At 39.4% G+C, this 13,295-nt stretch overlaps 1 protein-coding gene across 2 annotated transcripts in view; it reads left to right on the forward strand.

Moving 5' to 3' along the window:
* The window catches only part of RIIAD1 (regulatory subunit of type II PKA R-subunit domain containing 1), a 30,581-nt gene extending 26,130 nt beyond the window's left edge, over positions 1–4,451 (forward strand). The window contains exon 5 of one of the 2 annotated variants that reach the window (XM_067036246.1): positions 1,928–2,252. In XM_067036246.1, the coding sequence (XP_066892347.1) occupies positions 1,928–1,979 (52 nt within the window). In that variant the 3' untranslated portion in view covers positions 1,980–2,252. Of the gene's footprint in view, positions 1–1,927; positions 2,253–4,160 lie in introns of those variants that run through there. The other variant, XM_067036244.1, reaches the window with a different exon arrangement.
* The last annotated feature ends 8,844 nt before the right edge of the window (positions 4,452–13,295 follow it).

Here is a 13,295-nt window from a genome sequence, read left to right on the forward strand (position 1 = left end):
CAGGTTCCTGTAACAGAAAGTTTCTTCAGAAGTTGCAAAATCCAGGACCTAATCTCTGGCAGTGCTGTTTCATGAGCTCCTTAGATGTTTCCTTCTGAGAAGTGTCCGAAGAAAGAAACCTTGCAAGGTTGATTATTCATTCACTTGTTTGATCACTTATTTGCTCGTTTATTCAACAAACATTAGGGTACATTATATACTCAGGCTGCAAACTTTTGGAAGTCAGATATACTTTCCTCAAGGAACTCGTAGTCTAGTGAGTAGAGATGGATTAATAGATAATTATAATCAGTTTCAAAAGTGAAATGATAAGAGAAAAGGGCAAGCCACTACAGGGGCACAAAGGAGGGATACCTGACTGGTGCTGTAGTGGCAGGTGGGCATGATGGGGGCTTGGCCAGAAAATGTTTCCCAGCATGGGAGCTAAATGCTAACAGATGATTAGGAATTACAGGCACCAAGTTACTGTCTAATATCATATCTCCCCGTTATTAAATCTGAAGGGCAAGTCTTGCTTCTTCCAAGGAAACTTCTTCCTGAAGCCTTTCCTCACTGTTATCTTAGATATCACTGTTATCTAAAAGTCTCGTAGGGCCTTGTTTTTCATATCTGTAAAAAAAAAAAAAAAAAAAAGTGGGGCATGCTACTAGATTTTATCTTTGAGCTTTGTTGTCATCGTGAATCTGAAATCCATGAATGCTAACATTTGCTTTGTAAAAACAGCTCCCTGGGAGCAGGCTGGCACATGCATATGGACATACAAACCCAGAAATTTTTTAGCATCCATGGGAAAATTCTGCTTTAATCCAAAAGAATCAAATGTGCTTTGCATACAGTAGCTTTTCACTAAATGCTTGTTGCAAAAGAACAGGCTCCTGGCACTGTTAAAGCATTCCTGTTGTCCCCTTGGGTTGCTGAGTTTCTTCATCTATAAGGGGGGATAACATGTCCCTTGTGGACTTGTGCGGGGTGTCATTACACATGCAGGCACCATTCCCATGTCTAGCCTATGGTAGGCCTTCGTAGATAGCAGCTTTTGTTTCAGTGAGGTAGTAATTTAACCTGGCACAGGGGACAGTCACTGAGGAGAGTCACAAGGAGAAGAGGGAGTACACTAAAATTAAATGCAAGTTGATATGTTGGAGTTTAGGGCTATTTTGTGTGAGACTGAAGACTTAGCGCTTTTTCTCCAGAAAGCTTCTTCAAGGCCCAACACAACAGTTCACTAGTCACACTCCTGACCCGTCTCTCACAGGCCCCAAGTGGCCTGGAATCTGAGGCGGGTCCTTCAGGAGCAGGACTTCACAAAGTATCCTATTCTTCAGTCACTGGGCTGGATAAGTGACAGCACAGAGCCTTCAAAGAATTGCAGCGATAAGTGCATCTCAGGAGACTGGAAGAACAAACTCCTAATAGTTGTCTGGTAGCTGTAGGATAGGTTAATTGTTCAATTAAGATGTATCTGCAAACTAAATCTGATGGAAAAAGGCTAAATGGGTTACTGCGTTTTGTTTCCACTTTATGATTAGAGAAATGAAAACCAGATGCCAAAGGGGAGGACTGAAGCGTAGAATTTGTTCAAGTAGAAATTGCCTTAGAGATCAGCCAGTCCAGTCTTATTTTACAGATGAAGAAACTTACCCACAGATGACAGAGTGGCACAGGGGGCTGACACTCTCCTGATTTCCAATCTAATGTGATTCCAGTATTTCACGCTAGGAAAAAAAATACCTAGACTTGTTTAGCTTGGAGAACAAAAAACGGCTGGATGACAGTTCAGGAACATGGATGTAGTACAGCTCTGGGCAATTAATCTATCATTCTGACTGTAGGTGAGGTCAAAATCCATTAGTTTATCAAAAACAGTTTGAGTGCCAACTATCTCTCATTCAGGGTCATTTCCATCTCTATGATTTTCATTTTTCAGTTTGCTGTTCTGTATATCGACTTGCACTAGATGTTATGGGAAGATCTATTGAGTGTAAAGAAAAGTAGTCCACCCCTTAGAGAGGAAGGTAAGATGCACAGTGTATTCTTGGTTACATGTATTCAATAGTTCATAGTGATGTTAGGACTAATGTATAGTAAAATCTTAAAACAATGTCTATTTGGTTTTGGAATACACCGTTTTTCTCCCCTCGGCTGACGACCCTTCCAGTAGTAAAGTAACTGATTGTGAGACCCCACACACCAAACCATCTAAGACGGGAGAAAAGTTGTCTATAGCTGTCCTAGGTGAGAAGTATCAAAAATATAAATATATTCTACTTCTCGTACTTAAAGGTCCTATAGTGTATGCCATGGTTTGCCATCCAGATACCCCTCTTAGGACTGAAGCACTCAACCCTGTGGCCTTCCTTCCTGTGCAAGGTGTGGGTAGTTTTGGTGGCTAACATTTCTAAGCCGAGACCCCTCTAGAAATTGCCCTCAACTGAAAAATCATCCAAGGTAGTGCCCCGTCCTTAGACAGCCTGTATCACTGGTCAGTATGGGAGTTCAAAGGCCTGATTCCCTTGCCTCTATGGGGGACAGCACTGAAGGGTCACCACAGCTCCATGGCTCCTTCTGTCCAATCCTGTGGCCTTCACTTCCTCACAGGTGTTGTTGATCCTGACAGCACATCCTAGTAAACTTCCTTTACTCAAATCTCCATTTCAAAGTATGTTTCCCAGGGAACCCAGCCTGGCAACAGTTGGTGCCAAGAGTACTGAGGAAGCAGATTCCAAAATGTGACTTTAAAGCCAAATCACCTGCTGGCTGGCTGGCAATGAGGACCCAATCGCTGGTGGTGGGTAGAGCCTGGATTGGCCCCTGGCACACTGGATGGGTGCAACTGTCAAAACTTTCACTAGTGGTGCACTGGGATGGGATCCTGGTGGGAGGGAAATGCATTAGTGGGGGGAATATATCAGGTTTGAGAAGTTATAAAGACAGTGGAATTGGGTGGCTGCTGATAGAGGCCCTCAGTGCACTGGAGAAAGACAGTGAAAGGCTGAGGGTGATAGTCACTAACTGAAGCCTGTGAAAGCCAGAGGCCCTCCTTGGCAGCTTGTGAAGAGTCTTCTATTTCCTGCATCTAGAGGACCCAAAAAGCTGAGAATAAAGTCCAGGGTTTAATTATAAGAGTAGCAGAGCTCTAGATAAGTTTTTTACATTTATTTTATTTGTTTTTATTTTTGGCCACGTTGGGTCTTCATTGCTGCGTGTGGGCTTTCTTTAGTTGTGGTGAGTGGGGGCCACTTGGTATATGATGGAAGAAGGTATCAAAGGGGTCAAAAAAGTTGGCAAGTTAGCGTGAATATGCCAGTTTTATATGCTACATCAAGTCAGAAAAGTCACCAAATGATTATGTTCTATCAGAGGGCCCAAAGGATATTTTATTTACTGAAGTGAGAAAGAATGTGCTGGTGAGATGAGCACCAGTTTCAATGAGAAGCTCAGGGATGGCCTTGCTCCGTAGGCAGGACTGAACTGTCACAGAACCAGGCTCACTGATAGTAATGGGGACCATAGGACGCTGAAACGGGCAGGTGGTAGGTGCCTAGCCATTGGCATCAGAGTGGCTGAATTACTGTACTGAGCAGACATGTTGGAGAGGCAGCTAGGGTCCAACTGGCAGAGGGCTTTGGAGATCATTAATGAAATATAGCTCTCTTGGGAACAAGATAGGTGGCACTCAACAAGGATATTGCCCAATCTGTACAATTAAGAGTAATTGAGGATGCATGATCAGGAGACTGAGGGCAGCCACCCCGATAAAAAGTTGTAATTCCTTGCTGTTTCTATACCTGAGCCAGCTTAAAAAAATAAATCTTGGGCTTCCCTGGTGGCGCAGCGGTTGGGAGTCCGCCTGCCGATGCAGGAGACACGGGTTCGTGCCCCGGTCCGGGAAGATCCCACATGCCGCGGAGCGGCTGGGCCCGTGAGCCATGGCCGCTGAGCCTGCGCGTCCGGAGCCTGTGCTCCGCAACGGGAGAGGCCACAACAGTGAGAGGCCCGCGTATCGCGCAAAAAAAAACAAATAAATAAATAAAAAATAAAAAAATAAATAAATCTTTATTGAAGTATAATTTATTTACATTAAAGTTCACCAATTTAAAACATACCTTGGGCTTCCCTGGTGGCGCAGTGGTTAATTAAGAATCCGCCTGCCAATACAGGGGACACGGGTTTGAGCCCTGGTCTGGGAAGATCCCACATGCCACGGAGCAACTAAGCCCGTGCACCACAACTACTGAGCCTGCGCCCTAGAGTCCGCGAGCCACAACTACCGAAGCCTGTGCGCCTAGAGCCCGTGCTCCGCAACAAGAGAAGCCACCGCAATGAGAAGCCCACACACAGCAATGAAGAATAGCCCCCGCTCACTGCAACTAGAGAAAGCCCGTGCACAGCAATGAAGACCCAACGCAGCCAAAAATAAATAAGTAAAATAAATTTATTTTAAAAAATAACTTTAATAAGTTTTTCAAATATATACAGTTGTTTAACCATCACTACAAGATAGGTAACATTTCTGCCACCCCACAACATTCCCCTGTGCCCAGTGGTGTGCTGGAGCCAACTTACACCAATTGTGGGATCCAACTGTTAGCTAGCATTCTCTCCCCTACTCAGTGTTCAGTGATGTCATATTGGTCATGTGAAATTGACAATGAAAGAGGTATTTACACCATAGACACTGGCAAATGCCACAAACCAGGGCTCCCTTCTCACAGAAAGCTGGTGGTTAAACATTTACCAGCCCATCACTGCTCATGCCCCTTTGCAGTCAATCCCCATCCAAAACTCTTGCTAGTAGCTACTACTGATATTTTGTCACTAGATTTTGCCTTTTTAATAATTTCACATAAATGGAATCATACAGCATGTAGTGTTTTGTGTCCAACTTCTTTCATGTAGCATATATTGAGATTTATCAGTGTTGTATGTATCATTAGTTTGTTCCTTTATTTGCTGAGTAGCATTCCATTCTTTATCTATGCAGCAGTTGATGGCCACGTGGGTTATTCCATTTGGGGAAATAAAGCTCCTACAAACATTAAATATATTATTAGTAACTTTTTATTTCTCTTTAGTAAATACATGGGATTGGGACTGCTGAATTAAATGGTAAGTGTATGTTTAACTTTGTAAGGAATTGCCAAATTCTTTTTCTTTTTTTAATTAATTAATTAATTAATTTTTGGTTGCATTGGGTCTTCGTTGCTGTGCATGGGCTTTCTCTAGTTGCGGTGAGCGGGGGCTACTCTTCATTGCAGTGTGTGGGCTTCTCACTGTGGTGGCTTCTCTTCTTGTGGAGCATGGGCTCTAGGTGCACAGGCTTCAGTAGTTGTGACTCATGGGCTCTAGAGGGCAGGCTCAGTTGTGGTGCATGGGCTTAGCTGCTCCGCGGCATGTGGAATCTTCTTGGACCAGGAATCGAACCCATGTCCCCTGCATTGGCAGGCAGATTCTTAATTACTGTGCTACCAGGGAAGTCCATAAAATTCTTTTTCAAAGTGGCTACCCCATTTTGCATTCCTACCAGCAGTGTATAACCAGTTTCTCTGTATCCTCACCAGGATTTGGTGTTGTCACAATTTTTTATTTTAGCCATTCTGATAGGTATATAGTAATATTTCATTGTGGTTTTCATTTGCATTTTTCTGGATAATTATCTTGAATATCTTTTCATGTGCTTCCATTCCCTTAATAATATCCTTTTTGGTGAAATATATGTTCATGTCTTTTGCCTGTTTTCTGATTGGATTGTGGATTTTTTTACTTTGAGTATTTATTTAGATATGTTAGATATATGGTTTGCAAATATTGTTCCCCAGTAGCTTGTCTTTTCATCCTCTTCACGTGGGCTTTCCAGGAGCACAAGTTTTTAACTTTGATGAGGTCTGAATTCTTGATTTTTCCTTTTATAGAGCATGCTTTTGGTGTCAAATTTAAGAACTCTAATTCCACGTCTTGAAGATTTTCTTTTTGAAAGAAAGTTTTATAATTTTACAGTTTACATTTAAGTCTGTGGCCATTTTGAATTAATTTTTAAAAAATAAATTAATTTATGGCTGCGTTGGGTCTTTGTTGCTGTGCGCCAGCTTTCTCTAGTTGCAGCGAGTGGGGGCTACTCTTCATTGCAGTGTGTGGACTTATTGCAGTGGCTTCTCTTGTTCTGGAGCATGGGCTCTAGGCACATGGGCTCAGTAGTTATGGCTTGTGGGCTCTAGAGCACAGGCTCAGTAGTTGTGGTGCATGGGCTGTAGAGCGCAGGCTCAGTAGTTGTGGTGCCCAGGTTTGTTGCTCCATGGCATGTGGGATCTTCCCACACCAGGGCTCAAACCCATGTCCTGTGCATTGGCAGGCAGATTCTTAACCACTGTGCCACTAGGGAAGTCCTGAATTAATTTTTGAATAAGGCGTTAGACTTAGGTTGAGTTTCATTTTTTGCCTATGGCTGTCTAATTGCTTCAGCATCATTTGTTGAAAAAGCTATCTTTCCTCCATTGAATTGCTTTGGTATCTTTATCAAAAAAAAAAAAAGTTGGGCATATTTGTGTGGGTCTATTTCTGGGATCTCTATTCTGTTCCACTGATTGATGTGTCTATCCCTCCACCTATAATACACAGCATTAATTATTGTTGCTATATAATGTCTTAAAATTGGGCAGACTGATTCCTTACACTTTATTATTCTTTTTCAAAATTATTTTAGTGATTCTAGTTCCTTTGCCTTCCAAATAAATTTCGGAACAATATTGTTTATGCCAACAAAAAATGTTGGAATTTTGATAGTAAATTTCATTAAACCTGCATATCAATTTGGGGAAAAATTGACATCTTTACTAAGTTGAGTCTTTTGACCCATGAACACAGAATGTCTCTCCATTTATTTAGATCTTTATTTCATCAACATTGTATAGTTTTTAGAATATAAATTTGTATTTGTTTTGTTATTTATACCTAAGCAGTTTTTTGAGCAACTGTAAATAGTATTTTTAATTTTGGTGTCCGCATGGGATGTGTGTGTATGTGTACCATATTAATTTGTTCCTAGGAGTTTTTTGGTTAGATTCATTAAGATTTTCTACATAGAAAATTACAGCATCTGCAGATGGGGACAGTTTTATTTTTTTTCAAATCTGTATGCCTTTTTACTTCCCTTTCTTGCCTTATCACACTGTCTGGAACTGCTAGCACTATTTTGAACAAGAGGGATGAGAGCAAATATACTTGCCTTGTTCCTGATTTTAGGAGGAAAGCACTCACTCAGACTTTCACCATTAAATATAATGTTAGCTGTAGGCTTTGTAGGTGCTTTTGTCAAGTTGAAGAGGTTTCCCTGAGAGTCTTTTTTTTTTTTTTAATCATGAGTGTGTGTTAAACTGTGCCAAATAATCCTTCTGAATCAATTGATATAATCATGTGATTTTCTTCAGAGTCTTAATGGTGGATTACATGGGTTGATTTTTGAACACTGAACCAGACTTGCCTCCCTGGAATAAACTCCACTTGGGCATGTATAAATCTTTTTATACATCGCTAAAATCTATTTGCTGATAATTTGTTAAGGATTTTTTGATTTATATTCATGAGAGATATTGGTCTGTACTTATCTTTTTTTGTGTGCTGCTGTTGTCTGTCCCCTCCCCCCCACCCCCCCGGGTAATATAGCTTCATAAAATGAATTGGGAGGCAATTCTTCTATTTTGTGAAATTATATAGAATTGGTGTTAATTTTTCTTTAAACATTTGGCAGAATTCTCCAGAGAAACTATCTGGGCCTGGAGAGGTTTTTTTTTTTTTTTGGGGGGGGGGGACGAGAAGGGGGCAGTTTAAAATTATTAATTTTCTTAATTGTTACAGGTCTATTCAAATGATGTATTTCATATTGGGTTAATTGTGATAGTTTTTTGCCAAGGATTTATATGTTTTGTCTAAGTTCTCAAATTTATGTGCATAGCGTACATAGTATTCCCTTTTTTTATTTTTATTTATTTTTTACTTTTTTTCCCCCTTTTTAAAAAAAATTTATTTATTTATTTATTTCTGGCTGCATTGAGTCTTTGTTACTACATGCGGGCTTTCTCTAGTTGCAGAGAGAGGGGACTACTATTCATTGTGGTGCACAGGCTTCTTATTACGATGGCTTCTCTTGTTGTGGAGCCACGGACACTAGGGCGTGCGGGCTTCAGTAGTTGTGGCACATGGGCTCAGTAGTCATGGCTCGCGGGCTCTAGAGTGCAGGCTCAGTTGCTCTGTGGCATGTGGGATCTTCCCGGACCAGGGCTCGAACCCATGTCCCCTGCATTGGCAGGCAGATTCTTAACCACTGTGCCACCAGGGAAGCCCACCCTTATCTTTTTGATATTTGTGAGGTCTTTAATGATATGCCGTTTCATTCCTATATTTGTAATTTGTGTCTTTTTCTTGTCACTCTTCCTAGTGGTTTGTCAATTTTATTGATTTTTTTCCTCAAAGAACCAACTCTGTTTCATGGATATTCTCTATTTTTCTTTTATAAGTTTCATTGATTTCTGTTCTTTTTCTTATCTTTTTAAAATTTCCTTGTTCTTGCTTGTTATAGGTTTAGTTTGATCTTTTTCTAGGTTCTTGAGGTGGGAGTTTAGATGATTGATTTTTAGACCTTTCTTTTTTTTTTTTATTAATTTATTTTACTTATATTTATTTTTTGCTGCATTGGGTCCTCATTGCTGCACACGGGCCTCTCATTGCGGTGGCCTCTCCCGCCGCGGAGCATGGGCTCTAGGCACTCGGGCCTCAGCAGTCGTGGTGCAGAGGCTCAGTAGTTGTGGCTTGCAGGCTCTAGAGCTCAGGCTCAGCAGTTGTGGAGCACGGGCCCAGTTGCTCCACAGCATGTGGGATCCTCCCGGACCAGGGCTTGAACCCACCTCCCATGCACTGGCAGGCAGACTCTCAACCACTGCGCCACCAGGGAAGCCCTCCTTTTCTAATGTATGTGTTTAGTGCTATAATTTTCCCTTAGCACTGCTTTAGCTGTGTGCCACAAATTTTGATATGTTGTTTTCATTTTTATTCAGTTCAATGTATTAAATTTTTTTTTCTTAAAACTTCTTCATTGACCCATAGGTTATTCAGAAGTGTATTGTTCAGTGTCTATTTGGGGAATTTCCTCTTATCCTTCTATTATGATTTCTAGTTTGATTCGTGGTAGTCAGAGGACACATTGTTTGATTCACTTCTTTTAAATTAGTTGAGATTGGTTTTATGGTCCAGGATATGGCCTATGTTGGTGTATATTCTGTGGCAGAATAAAAAAATGTGAATTCTGCTGTTGTTGGTTAAGAGTGTTCTATAAATGTTGATAAGGTCCTGTTGGTTGATGGTGTTGTTGAATTCTTCTGTATCTTTGCTGATTTTCTATTTAGTTGTTCTATCACTTGTTGAGAGAGGGGTATTGAAGTCTCCAAATATAATTGTGGATTTGTCTACTTCTCTTTTTAGTTCACTTCATTTTTGCTTTACTTATTTTTCAGCTCTTTTGTTTGGGGCGTATGCATTTAGGATAGTTATGTTTTCTTGGTGGATTGGTCCCTTTATTATCATGTAATGATCTTCTTGGTGTCTGGTAATTCTTTGTTCTGAAGTTTGCTTTATCTGATACTGATAAAATGATGCCTGCTTCCCATTGCTTAATATTTGCATGGTATAACTTTTCCCATCCTTTTACTTTCAACTTGCCTGTATCATTATATATATATATATATATATATATATATATATATATATCTTCCAGTTTTATTGAGATATAATTGACATACAGCACTATAAATTTAAGATGTACAACATAATGATTTGACTTACATACATCATGAAGTGATTATCACAGTAAGCTTAGTGACCATCCATTATCTCATATACAAAATTAAAGAAATAGAAAAAAATATTTTTCCTTGTGATAAGAACTCTTAGGATTTGCTCTCTTAACTTTTATATATAACATACACCAGTGTTAATTATATTTATCATGTACATTACATCCCTACTACTTATTTATCTTAAAACTGGAAGTTTGTACTTATTGACTGTTTTCATCCAGTTCCCCTTCCTCCCACTGTATCATTATATTTAAAATGAATTTCCTGTAGACAGTATATAGTTGGGTCACATATTTTTTTCATCCACAATGTTGATCTGTCTCTAATTGGTGTATTTAGACCATTTACATTTAATGTATTTATTGGTATGGTAGAGCTTAAGTCGGCCATTTTATTTTTTATTTTTGTTTGTTCTGTTTTCTTTTTCCTGACCTCCCGAGGATTTCTTGAAAAAAAATTTTTCATTTAAAAAATTTTTTAACATCTTTATTGGAGTATAATTGCTTTACAAGGGTGTGTTAGTTTCTGCTTTATAACAAAGTCAATCAGCTATACATATACATATATCCCCATATCTCTTCCCTCTTAACGTCTCCCTCCCTATCCCACCCTCCCTATCCCACCCCTCTAGGTGGTCACAAAGCACCAAGCTAATCTCCCTGTGCTATGCGGCTGCTTCCCACTAGCTATCTGTTTTACATTTGGTAGTGTATATATGTCCATGCCACTCTCTCACTTTGTCCCAGCTTACCCTTCCCCCTCCCCGTGTCAAGTCCATTCTCTAGTAGGTCTGCATCTTTATTCCCATCTTGCTCCTAGGTTCTTCATGACTTTTTTTTTTTTTTTTTTTAGATTCCATATATATGTGTTAGCATATGGTATTTGTTTTTCTCCTTCTGACTTACTTCACTCTGTATGACAGATTCCAGGTCTATCCACCTCATTATAAATAACTCAGCTTCATTTCTTTTTATGGCTGAGTAATATTCCATTGTATATATGTGCCACATCTTCTTTATCCATTCATCTGTTGATGGACACTTAGGTTCCTTCCATGTCCTGGCTATCGTAAATAGAGCTCCAATGAACATTTTGGTACATGACTCTTTTTGAATTATGGTTTTCTCAGGGTATATGCCCAGTAGTGGGATTGCAGGGTCGTATGGTAGTTCTATTTGTAGTTTTTTAAGGAACCTCCATACTGTTCTCCATAGTGGCTGTATCAATTTACATTCCCACCAGCAGTGCAAGAGGGTTCCCTTTTCTCCACACCCTCTCCAGCATTTATTGTTTCTAGAGTTTTTGATGATGGCCAATCTGACCGGTGTGAGATGATATCTCATTGTAGTTTTGATTTGCATTTCTCTAATGATTAATGATGTTGAGCATTCTTTCATGTGTTTGTTGGCAATCTGTATATCTTCTTTGGAGAAATGTCTATTTAGTTTTTCTGCCCTTTTTTGGATTGGGTTGTTTGTTTTTTTGTTATTGAGCTGCATGAGTTGCTTATAAATTTTGGATATTAATCCTTTGTCAGTTGCTTCATTTGCAACTATTTTCTCCCATTCTGAGGGTTGTCTTTTGGTCTTGTTTATGGTATCCTTTGCTGTGCAAAAGCTTTTAAGTTTCATTAGGTCCCATTTGTTTATTTTTGTTTTTATTTCCATTTCTCTAGGAGATGGGTCAAAAAGGATCTTGCTGTGATTTATGTCATAGAGTGTTCTGCCTATGTTTTCCTCTAAGAGTTTGATAGTGTCTGGCCTTACATATAGGTCTTTAACCGATTTTGAGTTTATTTTTGTGTATGGTGTTAGGGAGTGTTCTAATTTCATACTTTTATATGTAGCTGTCCAGTTTTCCCAGCACCACTTATTGAAGAGGCTGTCTTTTCTCCACTGTATATCCTTCCCTCCTTTATCAAAGATAAGGTGACCATATGTGTGTGGGTTTATCTCTGGGCTTTCTATCCTGTTCCATTGATCTATATTTCTGTTTTTGTGCCAGTACCATACTATCTTGATTACTGTAGCCTTGTAGTATAGTCTGAAGTCAGGGAGCCTGATTCCTCCAGCTCCATTTTTCGTTCTCAAGATTGCTTTGGCTATTCAGGGTCTTTTGTGTTTCCATACAAATTGTGAAATTTTTTGTTCTAGTTCTGTAAAAGATGCCAGTGGTAATTTGATAGGGATTGCATTGAATCTGTAGATTGCTTTGGGTAGTAGAGTCATTTTCAGAATGGTGATTCTTCCAATCCAAGAACATGGTATATTTCTCCACCTATTTGTATCATCTTTAATTTCTTTCATCAGTGTCTTCTAGTTTCCTGCATACAAGTCTTTTGTCTCCTTAGGTAGGTTTATTCCTAGATATTTTCTTCTTTTTGTTGCAATGGTAAATGGGAGTTGTTTCTTAATTTCACTCTCAGATTTTTCATCATTAGTGTATAAGAATGCCAGAGATTTCTGTGCATTAATTTTGTATCCTGCAACTTTACCAAATTCATTGATTAGCTCTAGTAGTTTTCTGGTAGCATCCTTAGGATTCTCTATGTATAGTATCATGTCATCTGCAAACAGTGACAGCTTTACTTCTTCTTTTCCTATTTGGATTCCTTTTATTTCTTTTTCTTCTCTGATTGCTGTGGCTAGAACTTCCAAAACTATGTTGAATAAGAGTGGTGAGAGTGGGCAACCTTGTCTTGTTCCTGATCTTAATGGAAATGGTTTCAGTTTTTCACCATTGAGGACGATTTTGGCTGTGGGTTTGTAATATATGGCCTTTATTATGTTGAGGAAAGTTCCCTCTATGCCCACTTTCTGTAGGGTTTTTATCATAAATGAGTGTCGAATTTTGTCAAAAGCTTTCTCTGCATCTATTGAGATGATCATATGGTTTTTCTCCTTCAGTTTGTTGATATGGTGTATCACGTTGATTGATTTGCGTATATTGAAGAATCCTTGCATTCCTGGGATAAACCCCACTTGATCATGGTGTATGATCCTTTTAATGTGCTGTTGGATTCTGTTTGCTAATATTTTGTTGAGGATTTTTGCATCTATGTTCATCAGTGATATTGGCCTGTAGTTTTCTTTCTTTGTGACGTCTTTGTCTGGTTTTGGTATCGGTGATGGTGGCCTCATAGAATGAATTTGGGAGTGTTCCTCCCTCTGCTATCTTTTGGAAGAGTTTGAGAAGGATAGGTGTTAGCTCTTCTCTAAATATTTGATAGAATTCGCCTGTGAAGCCATCTGGTCCTGGGCTTTTGTTTGCTGGAAGATTTTTAATCACAGTTTCAATTTCAGTGCTTGTGATTGGTCTGTTCATATTTTCTGTTTCTTCCTGGTTCAATCTTGGCAGCTTGTGCATTTCTAAGAATTTGTCCATTTCTTCTAGGTTGTCCATTTTTTTGGCATAGAGTTGCTTGTAGTAATCTCTAATAATCTTTTGTAT

This window comes from Kogia breviceps, chromosome 1 (assembly GCF_026419965.1).
Source record: "Kogia breviceps isolate mKogBre1 chromosome 1, mKogBre1 haplotype 1, whole genome shotgun sequence".
Lineage (NCBI taxonomy): Eukaryota > Metazoa > Chordata > Mammalia > Artiodactyla > Physeteridae > Kogia > Kogia breviceps.